This window comes from Phalacrocorax aristotelis, chromosome 15 (assembly GCF_949628215.1).
Source record: "Phalacrocorax aristotelis chromosome 15, bGulAri2.1, whole genome shotgun sequence".
NCBI classification, from domain to species: Eukaryota; Metazoa; Chordata; class Aves; order Suliformes; family Phalacrocoracidae; genus Phalacrocorax; species Phalacrocorax aristotelis.
In genome coordinates, this window is record NC_134290.1 from 543315 (window position 1) to 557083 (window position 13769).

The 13769-nt window shown below is 39.9% G+C and overlaps 1 protein-coding gene across 5 annotated transcripts in view; it reads left to right on the plus strand.

The window, feature by feature from the left end:
• The window catches only part of MED15 (mediator complex subunit 15), a 35651-nt gene extending 26834 nt beyond the window's left edge, over positions 1 to 8817 (plus strand). For 3 of the 5 annotated variants that reach the window (XM_075110566.1, XM_075110569.1, XM_075110567.1), the window contains 9 exons: positions 2813 to 2955; positions 3270 to 3397; positions 4293 to 4427; positions 4833 to 4896; positions 5061 to 5127; positions 5584 to 5744; positions 5946 to 6112; positions 6996 to 7094; positions 7249 to 8817. In XM_075110566.1, coding sequence (XP_074966667.1) covers positions 2813 to 2955; positions 3270 to 3397; positions 4293 to 4427; positions 4833 to 4896; positions 5061 to 5127; positions 5584 to 5744; positions 5946 to 6112; positions 6996 to 7094; positions 7249 to 7385 — 1101 coding nt within the window. In that variant the 3' untranslated portion in view covers positions 7386 to 8817. The remainder of the gene's footprint in view (positions 1 to 2812; positions 2956 to 3269; positions 3398 to 4292; positions 4428 to 4832; positions 4897 to 5060; positions 5128 to 5583; positions 5745 to 5945; positions 6113 to 6995; positions 7095 to 7248) is intronic. The other 2 variants (XM_075110565.1, XM_075110568.1) reach the window with 1 other exon arrangement.
• Positions 8818 to 13769: the final 4952 nt, after the last annotated feature.

Consider the following 13769-nt stretch of genomic DNA (forward strand, 5'->3'; position numbering starts at 1 on the left):
AGTGCAAACTTCTGTCATGCAAGCCTAAGTATCTTTTGGGCAACGCTTCAGAAAATTAGGACTTGGTGTTGTGATCAGGTCAGTGTAGAGTCATAGAGTAAATTCACTTTTAGTGGGCTGTAATTGCTGTCCATGAATATGCTTGTAGATGCAGAAACTGTCACCCTGCGGTTAAAAAATATGTAGTTTTATTTTCTTATATGTGTTGAAGGTGAAGGGTATAGAAATGGTCAGTAACCATGGCTTAACTCTGGAGTAAAATGAGCTAAATGAGTTTAATGGAGTTAGAAACCCTCCCTCTGGAGCTTTTAGTCTTTTGGGTTTATTTGGTGTTTTTGGTTTTTATAAGCCTTTTTACTCAGAGTCAGTTGGAAAGAGCATTCCCTAGAACTTGAAAATTCATTAAATTGTTATAATCTTAATCCATATCCTGCACACAATTTAGAAATCTAAAGCTGAAAGTGTCTTTAGATCTGTTCTGTAGGAAGTAATCTGAAATTATTATGCAGCAAAATAACTCCTTTCAAAGAGAAGTAAGGCAGTAAATTGAGTTGCATACTTCTGAATGCATGTTTTTGAAAATATCGCAATTTTGCTTAATATTAGACATTAGCCTTTGGTATTCGGAAATGAAGCTGGCAGAGAGCAAACCTGTTGCAAGAAGGAGAGCCGTTTGCCTATGCATGTACTTAAATGAAAAGGGGTAATGCAAAAAATAAAGAGCTAATTAACTCTATGCTTACATGGACAGAGATGCTGCATGTTCCTTGCTTTTCTGCAACACTTGTAAATTAATGTGAAGGGACCTTGGTGTTGAAGGAGATACAGACGCTTACATCTGGCAAAAAACCAACTCAAATATTTCTCCTTCCTTCCCAAAACACAAGGATTTAAGCTTTCAGAAGTAGTTTTATATAACCAACTTGAGACACTTAAAAGGGGCCTGATTTTCAGGAAGTGATGAACCACTCAAAAGTGGTCTTAGTTTGACTTGATGAAAAATGGGTGCAGCATCTATATGGGTGAGTTCTAAATCACTTGCTGTTTAATAGTTTAACAGAATTGTAAAAAAATCAGGGAGCGCTTTTTGCAGTATTCATCCTAACTTCCTTCTAAACAATGGTGAGATGCTTGTTTTCTGTGGGAGGGGGACAGCTTTTCAATCTCAGAAATGCTTTTCCAGTTGTTGAGGGGACACAGCTGTTAAAGAATCTACCTCCTATGAAAAAAAAGTAAGCACAGTCTCAGTATTTGTTGATTATGGAGAAAAGGAAGATATAATAGCTGATTTAAAACATCATTTCAATGTCACTTGTTCTAGATATCTTTGTGGGAGAGGTTGTGAAGATAGTGGGGTTATTGAAGATGGAAGAAAAAATATCATAGTGAGTCAGGCAGCATTTGATTTTTAAACGGTGCTTTAATGGATGATAATCTAGTCTTTGCACATTTAATAGTTTTACGTTTGCACCCCCCGGGGATTGATTGGACCCCCCCCTTTTTTTTTTTTTTTAGTGGAGTGTGACCTCTTGCATAGCTGTAATGTGATATTCCAAGCAAAGCATTTCCTCTCATATTGAGTGCATACGTGCAAAAGTAGACCATGCAATACTTACTTTTTAATGTGCTGAATATCGTGTCCCCTGGAAACAGTAGTATGATTTAGACGGATATTTAACAAGCGTGTGAAGGACAACACCAAATTGAAGTGCCCATGAAGTGTCTTGGACTTGTGGATTTACTGGGACCTTTGCTTAAAAATGGTTTAGACTGAGGGAAACAGTTGTTAATTCATAAAGGTGCAAATCAGTGACTTGCCGAACGGACGCATGGGTTACTGAGTCACAGTATGTGGCCTCTGTGGGCTAATTCAGTTTATCTTTGTATATACTTATTTATAGCTTCAGGTCATAACAACTCTGCATGTGCCTTAAACATGATCACTTAATATCTGCATTGTTATATCATGCTCCTGGCCACGACACAGGGGTTTTTCATTTGGTTTTAAGTTATCAAGGGGAAAAATGTCCATTAGAACAAATGTGAGAAGTTGCTCTAACTTGATCGTCATCTGGCTCTGGCACTTTAGAGTGTACAGAATAAACGTAGTTGCTACCCAGAGTTTGGTGCTGTTCTGGAAATGCTCTTATTTGTCTTTTTGTCCTTTAGACACACCCTCATCATTCTCCAAAGGTGAGAAAGCTACTTCATTTTTTTTTCCACCCAGTCATCCAGTTTGGAGTGTTTCTATCTCCATCCAGGTTTTCAAATCTAAATATTTAAGCAAGATATTGGTGGTTTGGCTTACTTAATGTTTTTCTCTTCCTTCCTCCTAAAGAAAACCAGTTGGGAAGCTACAGTCAAGACTGACAGACCTTGGAAGACTGTAATTAAAATGTCAAAATAAGGAAGGGTTTCTATGGCTGTAATTTTCAAGTTACAACTGTCTTTTCTTCCTGTTCTTCTTTACTCTGGTTCTAATGAAATACAGGTTTTTTAGATGGAGCTTCTGACATTTTAATTCCAACATGATGGTTTAGGAAATGAAAAACAATTATTATAGTTATTCAAATTATGTGCAGTTTTAATGTTTTTTTTTTCCTAGTAAAGTTGATATCAAATACTGCCCTGAGAGCCTCAAGAGTGACACAGGTGGGACTGTCAGTATGGGGGAGAACAGGAAACTAACACTTTCATTTCTTGTAGGCCTGAGGATACTCTTCTCTCTGTAGGGTAAAGCCTTTTAGTTAGGTTCCTCCCCATCCTCTACTCCCTTTTGTTGTTATTGATCTTATATTTTTCCACATTTCAGGTCAGCCAGAACAATATTACCATGATGTCATCCCCATCTCCTGTCCAACAAGCTCAAACACCCCAGTCAATGCCTCCACCACCACAGCCGCAGCCATCTCCTCAGCCAGGCCAGCCAACTTCTCAACCAAATTCAAATGTCAGGTGAGCTAGATTGCAATTTTTGAGGACTTTTGTCAGTGCCGTATGGGTAAGGTTTTCAGAAGCATTCGATATATCTTACTCTGTTTCCATTGAAGTGAATGAATTTTAACATCAGTGAGAGCACAAGTGGGATTGTGCTGAACACACTCTGAAAACCCGTTTTGAATAAAGAAGCTGTGTACGAAATCCTTACTGAGTCTACTGGCAGAGCTACAGAGTGCCATAACAATGCTTACTAAAGTCATATCTATTCATGGGCTGATCATGCTTTCTTGTCAGATTCTGGCAGGTTTGATATTTATGCTTCTTTTCAGCTCTGGCCCAGCTCCATCACCCAGCAGCTTTCTCCCTAGTCCATCTCCACAACCATCGCAGAGCCCAGCAGCTGCACGAACACCTCAGAACTTTAGTGTCCCATCCCCAGGTCCTTTAAACACTCCAGGTAAATGATCTGAGAACTCTACTGCAGACCGTGAGTTGGGGTATGTTTTGGTAACTGTAATAGTTCCCAGGAAACCTGTTATTGTTTGGCATGGTCTAAACTTTAAAAAGCTCTAGAAAGGAACCAGCATTGCAGGTCGTGAACATGTCACATGCACCACATAACACAACAAGGATATCTCAAATCAAAATCAACTGGAACCCCTTTTCTCATCACTGAACTATGCAATGGGTTTTTCTAACTTACCCAATATTTGGGAAGAAGAAAGATAATATAATGGAGCAAGTTTATTGAGGCATAATGATTCCTTAGTTTCATGCAGGAAGAAACCCTTAGGAAGAGCATGCAATTTTAAAGGCTGTAACTGCTTAATCACAGGCAGCAGGCAGCCTTGCTCCAAAACACCTTCCTAGGTGTACTCTGACACTTTTGTTCTTCTCTCTCCCAGATGTAACAAGCAGTTTCTGATACTGTGAATGGAAGCAACATACTGGCTCCTTCTCATACCATTGTTGTGTGCTCTGCAGTTTGGAAAGCAGCAACTTAAGGAAAACTGCAGCAAATTCAGCATGCTAATTTAGTGTTTTAATGCACCAGAGTGAAGGCAAAATGAGGACCCAGAAAATGGGTGTATGAAACTTCGGACCTTTACAGAAGAAAATTGTATTTAATTGGGAATTGCTGTTCTGTCCACAGAACACATTATTTCTACACAAAGGTTAGAGGGTTAGACAAGCACTTAAACTGTGGAGGGCATCCAATCGTGGATTCGTATGTTTGATGAGAGCTACACTTTGAAAGCACCATGTTTCAGATCTAGATTCTGAAATGTGAGAATGCTGTTCTGCAGTATCTTGTATCATCCCTGTGACATGCAGTGTTTACTTCTTACCAGGAAATCCAAATTCTGTCATGAGTCCAGCCAGTTCTAGCCAGTCAGAGGAGCAACAGTATCTGGAGAAACTCAAACAGCTATCAAAATACATTGAGCCGCTCCGGAGGATGATCAATAAAATAGATAAAAATGAAGGTGAGGTTCCCTATACTTAGTCATGCATTTCTCTCTGTCAACTATCTCTTCTGATGGAAGAAACAGTACCTTGGCTTTTCTGATGGTTTTTATTCCAGGGATAAAAAACAACAGTGAAAGTTAGTTGCTCTTTCTTGTCTATGATGGTAAAGATTTTACTGTGAAGAGTGGGTAAAAACCTCATCCTTAAATTCCCATCACTTTTCCTTTACTTACTATATTTTTGAGACATATGGAGCTTACACAATTGATATCTTTGATCCTCGATAATCATAAACATCTTTCATCTACTTTCTTCTGTGTTGGCTCCTGTTTTCACTTTTAACAGTATACTGTATTTCTGTCTGCAAGTTTGGAAGCTATTCTCGTAGTCAGTGTTTGTGTCTGTCTCTGATATCATTTCAGATAGGAAGAAGGACCTGAGTAAAATGAAGAGCCTCTTAGATATCCTGACTGACCCTTCAAAACGGTAACTTTTTCCTTTTGGCTGGACATCAGATTTCCCACCTCTTCAGAGATTTGTTGTTTAGCAGCCAGCCATGTTGGCATTGAAGCTGTCTGCAGCGTTCAGATAGCAGAAACACTCAGCTGAAGCGACCGTTTTGTGGTGATGAAATTTCTCCTCTTCTGCAGGTGCCCTCTGAAGACACTGCAGAAATGTGAAATTGCTCTGGAGAAGCTGAAAAATGACATGGCTGTCGTATGTAATGTTTTGCGCTAGCAAGAGAAAAGCAATTAGTTCCAAAAGGTCTTATGATTTGGCAAGATAATTTTTTGCATTTCGTATTGCTCATGCTGTTAAGACTTCAAGTAACATTAGACAAAATAATAAAACAGGAAAAAATGGGCAGGCATTTACTTCATGTAAATCACCTGTATGTGTCTTTTAACTGAACTTGCAAAATCCTGTGCTTTGTGCAAAGACTTGAGTAATTATTTCTGTGAACTTTTGCAGCTGATTTCAGGACAGACTTCCTAAATGAAAGCTGTGGACTGCTTTGCGCTTTTTTCTTTTTTAATGTTACTGTATGCAGTTTTGAGAATTCTTTGCGTTTCCTGCATTGGAAGTTTACTGCTGTAAAATTTTGCAGAATCAATAGTAGAAATTTCTTTTTTGGTGACGATTAAAAGAAAAGGGGCTTCTCTTGTGTTTTAGCCTACTCCACCGCCTCCCCCAGTGCCCCCCACCAAACAGCAGTACTTGTGTCAGCCACTTTTGGATGCTGTTTTGGCCAACATCCGTTCACCAGTCTTCAACCATTCCCTTTACCGTACATTTATGCCAGCTATGACTGCAATTCATGGACCACCAATCACGTATGTATCATTGACCTGCTGTCTGTCTTAAATATTTATTATTTAAGAAAAAAATATTTTTTTGTAGAAACTATTAAAGGAACAAATGGGTTTATGGATGGGTATGAGTTATCTTTCCTTTCTAACCTGTAAAATATTTGACAAATGCGGCGTTGGCATAACATTTTCACCTAGTCCTTTTGTGGACTGTATTTTACGTAGGGCCCCAGTTGCTTCCACTCGAAAACGTAAATATGAAGAGGATGAAAGACAGACCATACCAAATGTCTTACAAGGGGAAGTTGCAAGATTAAATCCTAAATTTCTGGTAAACCTGGACCCTTCCCACTGCAGTAATAATGGCACAGTTCATCTCATATGCAAGCTAGGTAAGCAAGAAGAAACTAAAGGCTGAATTCAGAAAGAGGTGCTGAGCTTGACTGTAGAAGTCTGAAGAGTTGTTTTGCTAACAGTGTTGAACCTTGCCAATCTATGACTCCTGCTCGAAGTCTGTACTTACCAGATTCATAATCATGGCGTTCTATACTGCCTGCTTCAGGGTACTCCTGCAGATTTCTTTCGCCCTGGTTGATCCTTTCTTTGCACTGAAGTTGCAGTTGGTCTCATTTAGGGTCTAGAAAATGACTTGTTGCTAACATAAATCTTGATTCCTGATTTGACCTGTACTGACGTGTGAGAATTGTTCTGCCTCCAACAACTAGGACAGAGCTAGAAAAATGTTAATTCTGGGGAGGGTCTACTTCAGTTTGTACTAATGATCACTGACAGTGGTGTATGTTCAAGAAAGAAATTCAGATTGCATCTTACTTTCATCTCAGCTGAATAGTCATTAAGTGTTACAGTCTATTAACTTGTTTTGCTCTTGGATTCCAATGGGGAAAATAAATTATTTCCTTGTCCCCTTCATTTGACAAATCTGAACTGTTTTTGTCCTGAATATTACTACATAAGGGACTTAATTTTCAAAAATGAGGTGTCAGATGTAGTGAAGTTCAGCTGATGAAATGGTGAGATTGGAGAGGTGCAGACATGTGTAAGAGATGAAGCTATGTTTGCCAGCTTTTCCTCCAAGAATTTATGAGTGTTGTTAAAGTGAGCTATGAGATTGCCGTCCAGTGAAAATAAGAGATGTACAGCCTCGTTCCTCCTTGGGGTTCAGAGACTAGAAACCAAGCTGAATTGTGCACAAAAAAAAAAAATCTATCCAGCAAGGAATGCTTTGTTCTGATGGGAACTGTGTTTGCATTCTAGATGACAAGAATCTTCCAAATGTGCCGCCACTCCAGCTCAGCGTTCCAGCGGACTATCCAGATCAGAGCCCTCTGTGGATAAAAAACCCCAGACAGTATGGTACGAGGATACTGGCATGACGTTTGTTGGGCATGTGTATGTGGTAATAGCAGGGAAATGTGAACACCTAATAGTGATTTTTTTTAAAAAAAAAATTTAAAATTTATTTTATTTTTATTTTAACTCCGTTTCTCTGTTACCTTTTTTTTTCCAGCAGCCAATCCCTTTTTGCAGTCAGTGTATCGGTACATGACTTCAAAATTATTGCAACTTCCAGACAAACACTCAGTCACGGCACTCTTAAACACTTGGGCACAAAGTATTCGTCAGGCCTGCCTGTCTGCTGCGTAACATCTCGCTTTCTAAATTGTGAAGGAAGAAAGAAGATCTTGACAGCTGGCCTTTTCCACGTGCCACTGGAAAATCACAGGCATTTTGGGGAGGGTACTTCAGAAGAAAGAAGCCTTATGTTGTTTTGTTTCTAGGTGTCAGGTTCAGTAGGGAACCTGATATTAGACTTAGTTTTCATGCTTTTTATCTTCTGCCTCTGTGGACTTTTGCCAGCATTTTCAAATATACAAAATTTGTATATATGGTTCTTGAGACTGTATTAGGATGAGTTTTTATCGTCTTCTTAGAGAAGAAATTATTTGTGGACTTCCATCAGGGAGTCTGGTATAAGAGGGGGAAGGGAGAGAATATCCTAATTTGCTTCACAGTTTGCTCAGTGCCAGTATTCTTTTCACACTGTATGTTTTGTGGCCTGATACTGTCCCAGAAATAAATTAGCTGCAACTAGAATGTGCTTGCAAACTTCTCAGTGGCTGCAGGAATCTTTTTGCCTATTAGCTTTGCCCAGAGATTGGATAAATTATAGCATTTTAAGGCATCCCTCAAATACAGGAGAGAAGTCTGGATAATTGTACTTAGGGTTGGCGGTGGGGGACCAAATAGAGCCAAAAAAAAGTGTTTATTGCTTATTTTAAACCCTACTTTGTGTAAATGGTTTTTGGTTAGTGTGGGCCATGGATTTCTCACTCCGAAAGAGTGAGGTGATGAGAAAGAAGAGATATTAATGTGCACACTGACTTCCTCCATAAACTCAGTAAATGTGTATGTAAAGGTGGGGGTGGGAGAATGACAGTATAAAGCTCTAGTAACCCAAGTCAAGCCAGCAGGCTTGTAGCTACACTTCTTTGACTAAGAGTCTGTCCAAGGCACCTGGCTTCCTTTGGGAGTTAACGCTGTTTAGTGGAAATTCTTCTATGCTGCATCAATTCATTTAAAAAGAAGCGGGGGGAAAACCAACATAGCTCAGGAGTAGAACTGACAACTAATATTTTGTGCCTTGAGCAATGATGGGCATGCAAGTCAGTCATCAGCTGCCTTATTGTTGGGCACTTCAAGGGAAAACATTTGCCAGAACTAATTGCATGCATAGTGTGATTGTTTTATTTTCCCCATGCTTATAAGTTGCTCACTCTTCATTTCCAGGTGCAGAAGAATTTCAGATGCTCCCATTATATCCTGCTCCACCTCCCTCTATTGTGCAGCAAACCTTAAAGAGTAGCTTGGCTCTCTTACAGTAGCGTCAAGAAATTGCGATGACCTTCATAAATGTGTGGTGTCATCAGTTTTAGGATGTTTTTTAAATGTGGGTACTTAGTAAGCACTGACTGAGGCAGCAGAATGTTATCAGTATTTTGTACATGAACTAATGCATTATCTGTTTGTTTCTATTGTAATAAATTTATTATTATTCCTGTGTTGGATGCTAACATTATACTGCTCCTCCCATGTTGATTCTTAGAAGCCAGTTTTGTCGTGTCTGTTGGATGATGGTTACTTTGTTCTATGGTAAGAGAAAACCCATATGCTTTGAAGGTTAGGGGAGGAAGTCATAAATGGCTCTTCATCCCATGCAACACTATCTTTACTGTCCTTATAGTGAATTGGAAGACCTGATCAAGACAGTAGTAATGGTATCTACAAATGAAAGATGTCGTTTTTTCAACCGGTACTGTCACTGTGGCTGACTCTGTGGAGAGAGCAAGAGAACCAGTGGCACCAATACAGTTTGTAATACATAATTAAGTCATAACCCAAGAAATGAGGATAGAAACAGGTGGGGTTTTAAAGATGTTGCCAGGGTCTAACACTGAGACACCTGTAGCATTTATTTCTTAACAATTTGATTAAAACATATCTGGAAACAGATGCAAAACAAGCATATCCCTCACATTTCAGTAACTTTCCTAGTGCAGTTTTCAGACCTGTCACTGCAGTACCATTCAGTTTTCCTTCAAACAAGATGTACCAAGATGTTAGACTAAGAGGGTGGGGTAGGCATCATGACATACAGCAACTTCCCATCAAAACTGGAAGTGGGTCACGTACACACAACCTGTCACATTAATCGCTGTGTGTCATATAGCTGCCTTCCTTTTCTGTCAATGGGCAAACTGTCATAAGCTCCTTATAGATCTTGCTAAAATAAAAATTAGAAGCTTATTCCCAAATCCTTGGAGAGATGCACCAGAGTGGGAGTAAATTAGTGTCAATGTTTGAGTACTTTAGCAGCTGTTGGGCCATTAAAAGTGAACTCAGAAACTGCCTGTTATGAAAAATTCAGGGCTCTGCGTCTTTCAGAAATGCACAAATCTGTTATGAAATAAAAAATATGCAAGTCTGATCCTTTCCTTTCCTTTCCTTTCCTGAACAAACGGCATACAAAATTAATCTGTAATCAGCTTTTACTTGAAATGAGGTGGCAATAGCGGTTGAAGAATCTGTCATGAAACTCCAATGTAAATATTGAAGGCATTAATAAGGAAACAAGAAGAGTAAGTGTTGAATTAAAATGCAGTTTGATTAAGATGGTTTCTCTGAATAGCCCAAGTTCTCTGTCTCTCAACAAAGCTTTTCACTAGTGTTTGTTTCAGCAGTGGCAAAACTGCCTTTTTCTATAATGGGCACCGGTGTGGCGGTCAGACTGAAGAGAGAGGAATGCAGCACATCAGTGTTACTGTGGCTACCCGGAACATTTTCTTGTTCAGTTAGGAAAGGTGTTGGGTTAGGATTACTGCCCTACTGGTGAGCTCAGCGGTTGTGTGATGGGCTGTCCTGGGTGGCTGCTGAGACTTTAAACTTCAGTGAGAACCTTTTCCCCCAAAGTTTTGGTATTCTGAATGAATTACCGTTCTTCTTCATGGATCAAGGGTATTGTGTGATTGGCTGTTCTTCTGTTTTCCAAACTTGTTACCTGAGGCATAGCTTTTCTGTGTTGAAGTCCAGCGTTGTACGCTGACGTTGTCTAGCACGGCCATGCAGCAGGTGCCTCAGGTAGCTACAGAGCCTGGCACATAACATCCTGCCTTTTGGCTCCCCAGGGCTGCTTGCTCTTGCTGGGCTCTTGAGACTGGATGCTTAAGGGCAGAATGTGGGAAAAACATTCTTGCAAGCACCCTTTTGGGAATTGTTATGCTAATGAATACATCTTCCTGTTTTGGAGCACCATGCCTTTGTCTTCTGGGCTTGTCTTTTCCCCAGTACACTGCTGAAAATATTTATGACTTAATGTAATATAGTTATCTTACAGGATAAGGTGATGCTTAAATTCAGGAAAGTATATTTTTCTCCATCTTCCAAAACTGTTTACTCCCAGTAGAATGTAAGGTTAAAAATGCTCTGACCCTGTTCATTCTGTGCAAAGGAAAAGGGATTTTCGCTTGTACATAAGTTTTGTGTGCAAGATTTGACCACAAAAGGCATGAAATGTCCTAGAGAGCCACTAGAGCCAATACTGACAATGTGAGCTGATAGAACCGATTTGCTTATCAGTGGACCAAATTAAAAGAATTCTTTGATTCCATTCTGATAAGTGCTACCTTCTAAAGAGACTTGTGTTACCATATCTTCTCTCTGTTTCTTACCTGTAAGGTATCTGTGAAGTTTTTTGAGAAGATCCTCTCTCACGGATGGCACTGTAAAGCACCAAGTATTTGAGAGAGGCTGTAGGAAGCAGTGCAGTTCCTGTCCTTTGAGTCTTCCATGTACATCTTTGAGACAGGATTAGTCAAAACTCTAAATAGCCGGTGTCTTCACAGAGTGATTCAATCTTTGGAACAACCCACTTGAAGAAATGGTAGAACACATTCCTTGCTCTAATCACGTGTTTAAGAGAACTGGAGATCCATTGCTAAAACTGGTTGTCAAAGGTGAGCAAATCCTTTCCGGCTGGAGGAGAGAGGTCATAAGAGTGAAAGGCCCTAACTAGCTGTCCTTGGCTGTTTCCTTTATTCTGTGTTATTTATTGTCACTTCTGGTCAGGCAGCGGTCACCTGTCTTGCAGATTGTCGTATCAATTAGTGCTTGGATGTGGGCGCTGCCATACTAAAGAATGTACTAAAATAAACAGCCTGATTCTCTGGGAAATGCTTTCCAGTTGAGGGGACTGACCTCCAACTTGAACCTGGTCAATCTTTTAGGCTTTTATTCATCAGTGCATTCTTTTCTAACTGCAGTAGCCTCAAAAAATTATCTAATAGGACAAGTTAATCTTCATCTGAAGACAAATGTCTATTCTTCATTGGTTTAGGGCTATTAAAAAATGTGATGAGCAGTCTTGAAACACAGGAGAATGGTTCGTGTTTAAAACTTGCTGCGTGTGTGCATAGGTATATAACATACATAAAATTAAGATTTAAAAATCCTTGAAACCTGAAATGGCAGTAATGCTGTTGCTTGCTGGGTAGTGTAAATGACGGGATACCCAGACCATAGTTTTTTGTGTTGTGTCATGTTCCTGCACCCCCACACCCAGATGCCACCCTCTACAGAAGCATTTTCTAGATTCAGAAGTTCTGGACGGCCTTTAGCTATAGAAATTGCAACTCTGACTTTCGCTTAGCATCCTGCAAACTTATTGGTAGGGAAACTAATTAAAAAATCTTTACCCTGAAAACCTTCCTTTTTAAAGTACCACATAAGCTATTCTAACTTGGTTCAAGAATATTAGGCAGATTTATAGCGGCATTTCCTTACCTGATTTGCCTCGCTAGGCGGTCTCCTGGAATGGTTTTGTTCTTGTGGATGTCTTCCAAACATTATTTCAGATGTACTGAGAAAGAGAGTACCTTTCTGCTGTTTTTCTGGAAAACTCATTATTCACCATAAACAATGTGGGTTTTGTAGGCTCCATGAATTAGCAGCAGTCCACATTTAGCTTTGTATGCATTTCTAAATGGTTCACTTTGATGTCAGTATGATTAGTAAAATGTGCGTGATAAAACTAATAGAAATGGTAATAGGGCCACATAACAAAATGGTAAAATGTCTTGTCTGATGACCAACTTCTGAGATTTCTGCTACCCCAAAGATATTTCGTGCCTTTTTTAGCAGTCTTACATGCTGAACAGAGATTTGAACTGGTCATTGGAGAAGATGAGGTAGTGATCTTGTTATCTGCAGAAAATAAAAGAGAAACTGTGATCTAAGGTCTGTGACTGTGGAGCTGATTATGGCAGTGGTCTGGAGTGGCAGTTAAAGCAAACAGATCTGCAAAGCCAAGACCCTCAAGTATCAAATTGCTCAAATCAAACTTGGAGCAGGACAATTACCTGGAGCATCCCAGCGGGACAGTGACTAGGAGGTAGGAGATACCTCATCTGATACTTGGGTGGAACATGGTGAGATCCAGCCCTCGTGCAGCTCTAAGGCTCAAGCAGAGTGGTGGATTTGTTCACAAAAACCGCTTATTGCAGGCTTACTTTAATGATACTGAATGCTTTGGTTCCTACAGTGTAGTTTTGGATGTTTATTTGCATTTAGCTTATAGCTGTTTTTTTACTGAACCCCATTTCACTTTGATTAGTTCTCTCTCCCATGTGCACGAATGTGGCATATTTCTAGTGAGCACAAACTGGTGGTTGTTTTTCCAACTGGCTGCCTTTGGAAGCTGACCTGATCAGGACAGCTCTTTGAGGCTTCTCTTGGTGTATTGCCCTAAAGAACATCCAGTGTTAATAAAAAAAGTGGCTCAGAGAATGGCAATCGCAGGAAGGGGTGAGAATGAAGGCAGGGTCAGGAACAGACACAGCTGTGCCTGCTGTTTGCCACACCTGAGGGCAGAAACAGGCTGCTGGGAAAATAGAGCCCCTCAGTCCCAGGGAAATAAATAAGGATGTTTTGAAATCACAAAATAGATTGTGAAAATGCCTGCTTTTTATTGTTTAGTACCCTAGGTTGTGCCATGTTGTTAATAAGACACCTGCTTGGGATCTCCACCCTTGATTAGGGCTGTTTTGAGGGACAGATTTTTTTTCAGTTGCTGAACATGTTCTCTCCAGAAACCTGACACACTTTTTACAGAGGAACTCTCTTTTAGTCAAATGTTTGACTCTGGTGTCATCATGGGGGATAAGTATTCTGATGACAAACTGGAGATATAACACGGAGGTATCTAACATAACCTTTTATATAGTAGTATCATGGAAGTTGCTAGGCAGCATATAGACTTGCTTCTGGAGGACAGCATGAAATATTTCTGCCACTGTAGTGTTAAATAAAATCCACCCGACAACATTCTCAGCACTGTATGTGGTTTATGTGTCAGAACTTCAGAGTTTCATATTAGCCAACAGCAGAGCTTGTGATAAAAACCCCAAACCAACCAACCAACACACCATGACCTGGGAGGTGGTAACCCTGAAGGGACTCCCTTACTCTCTAGAACGT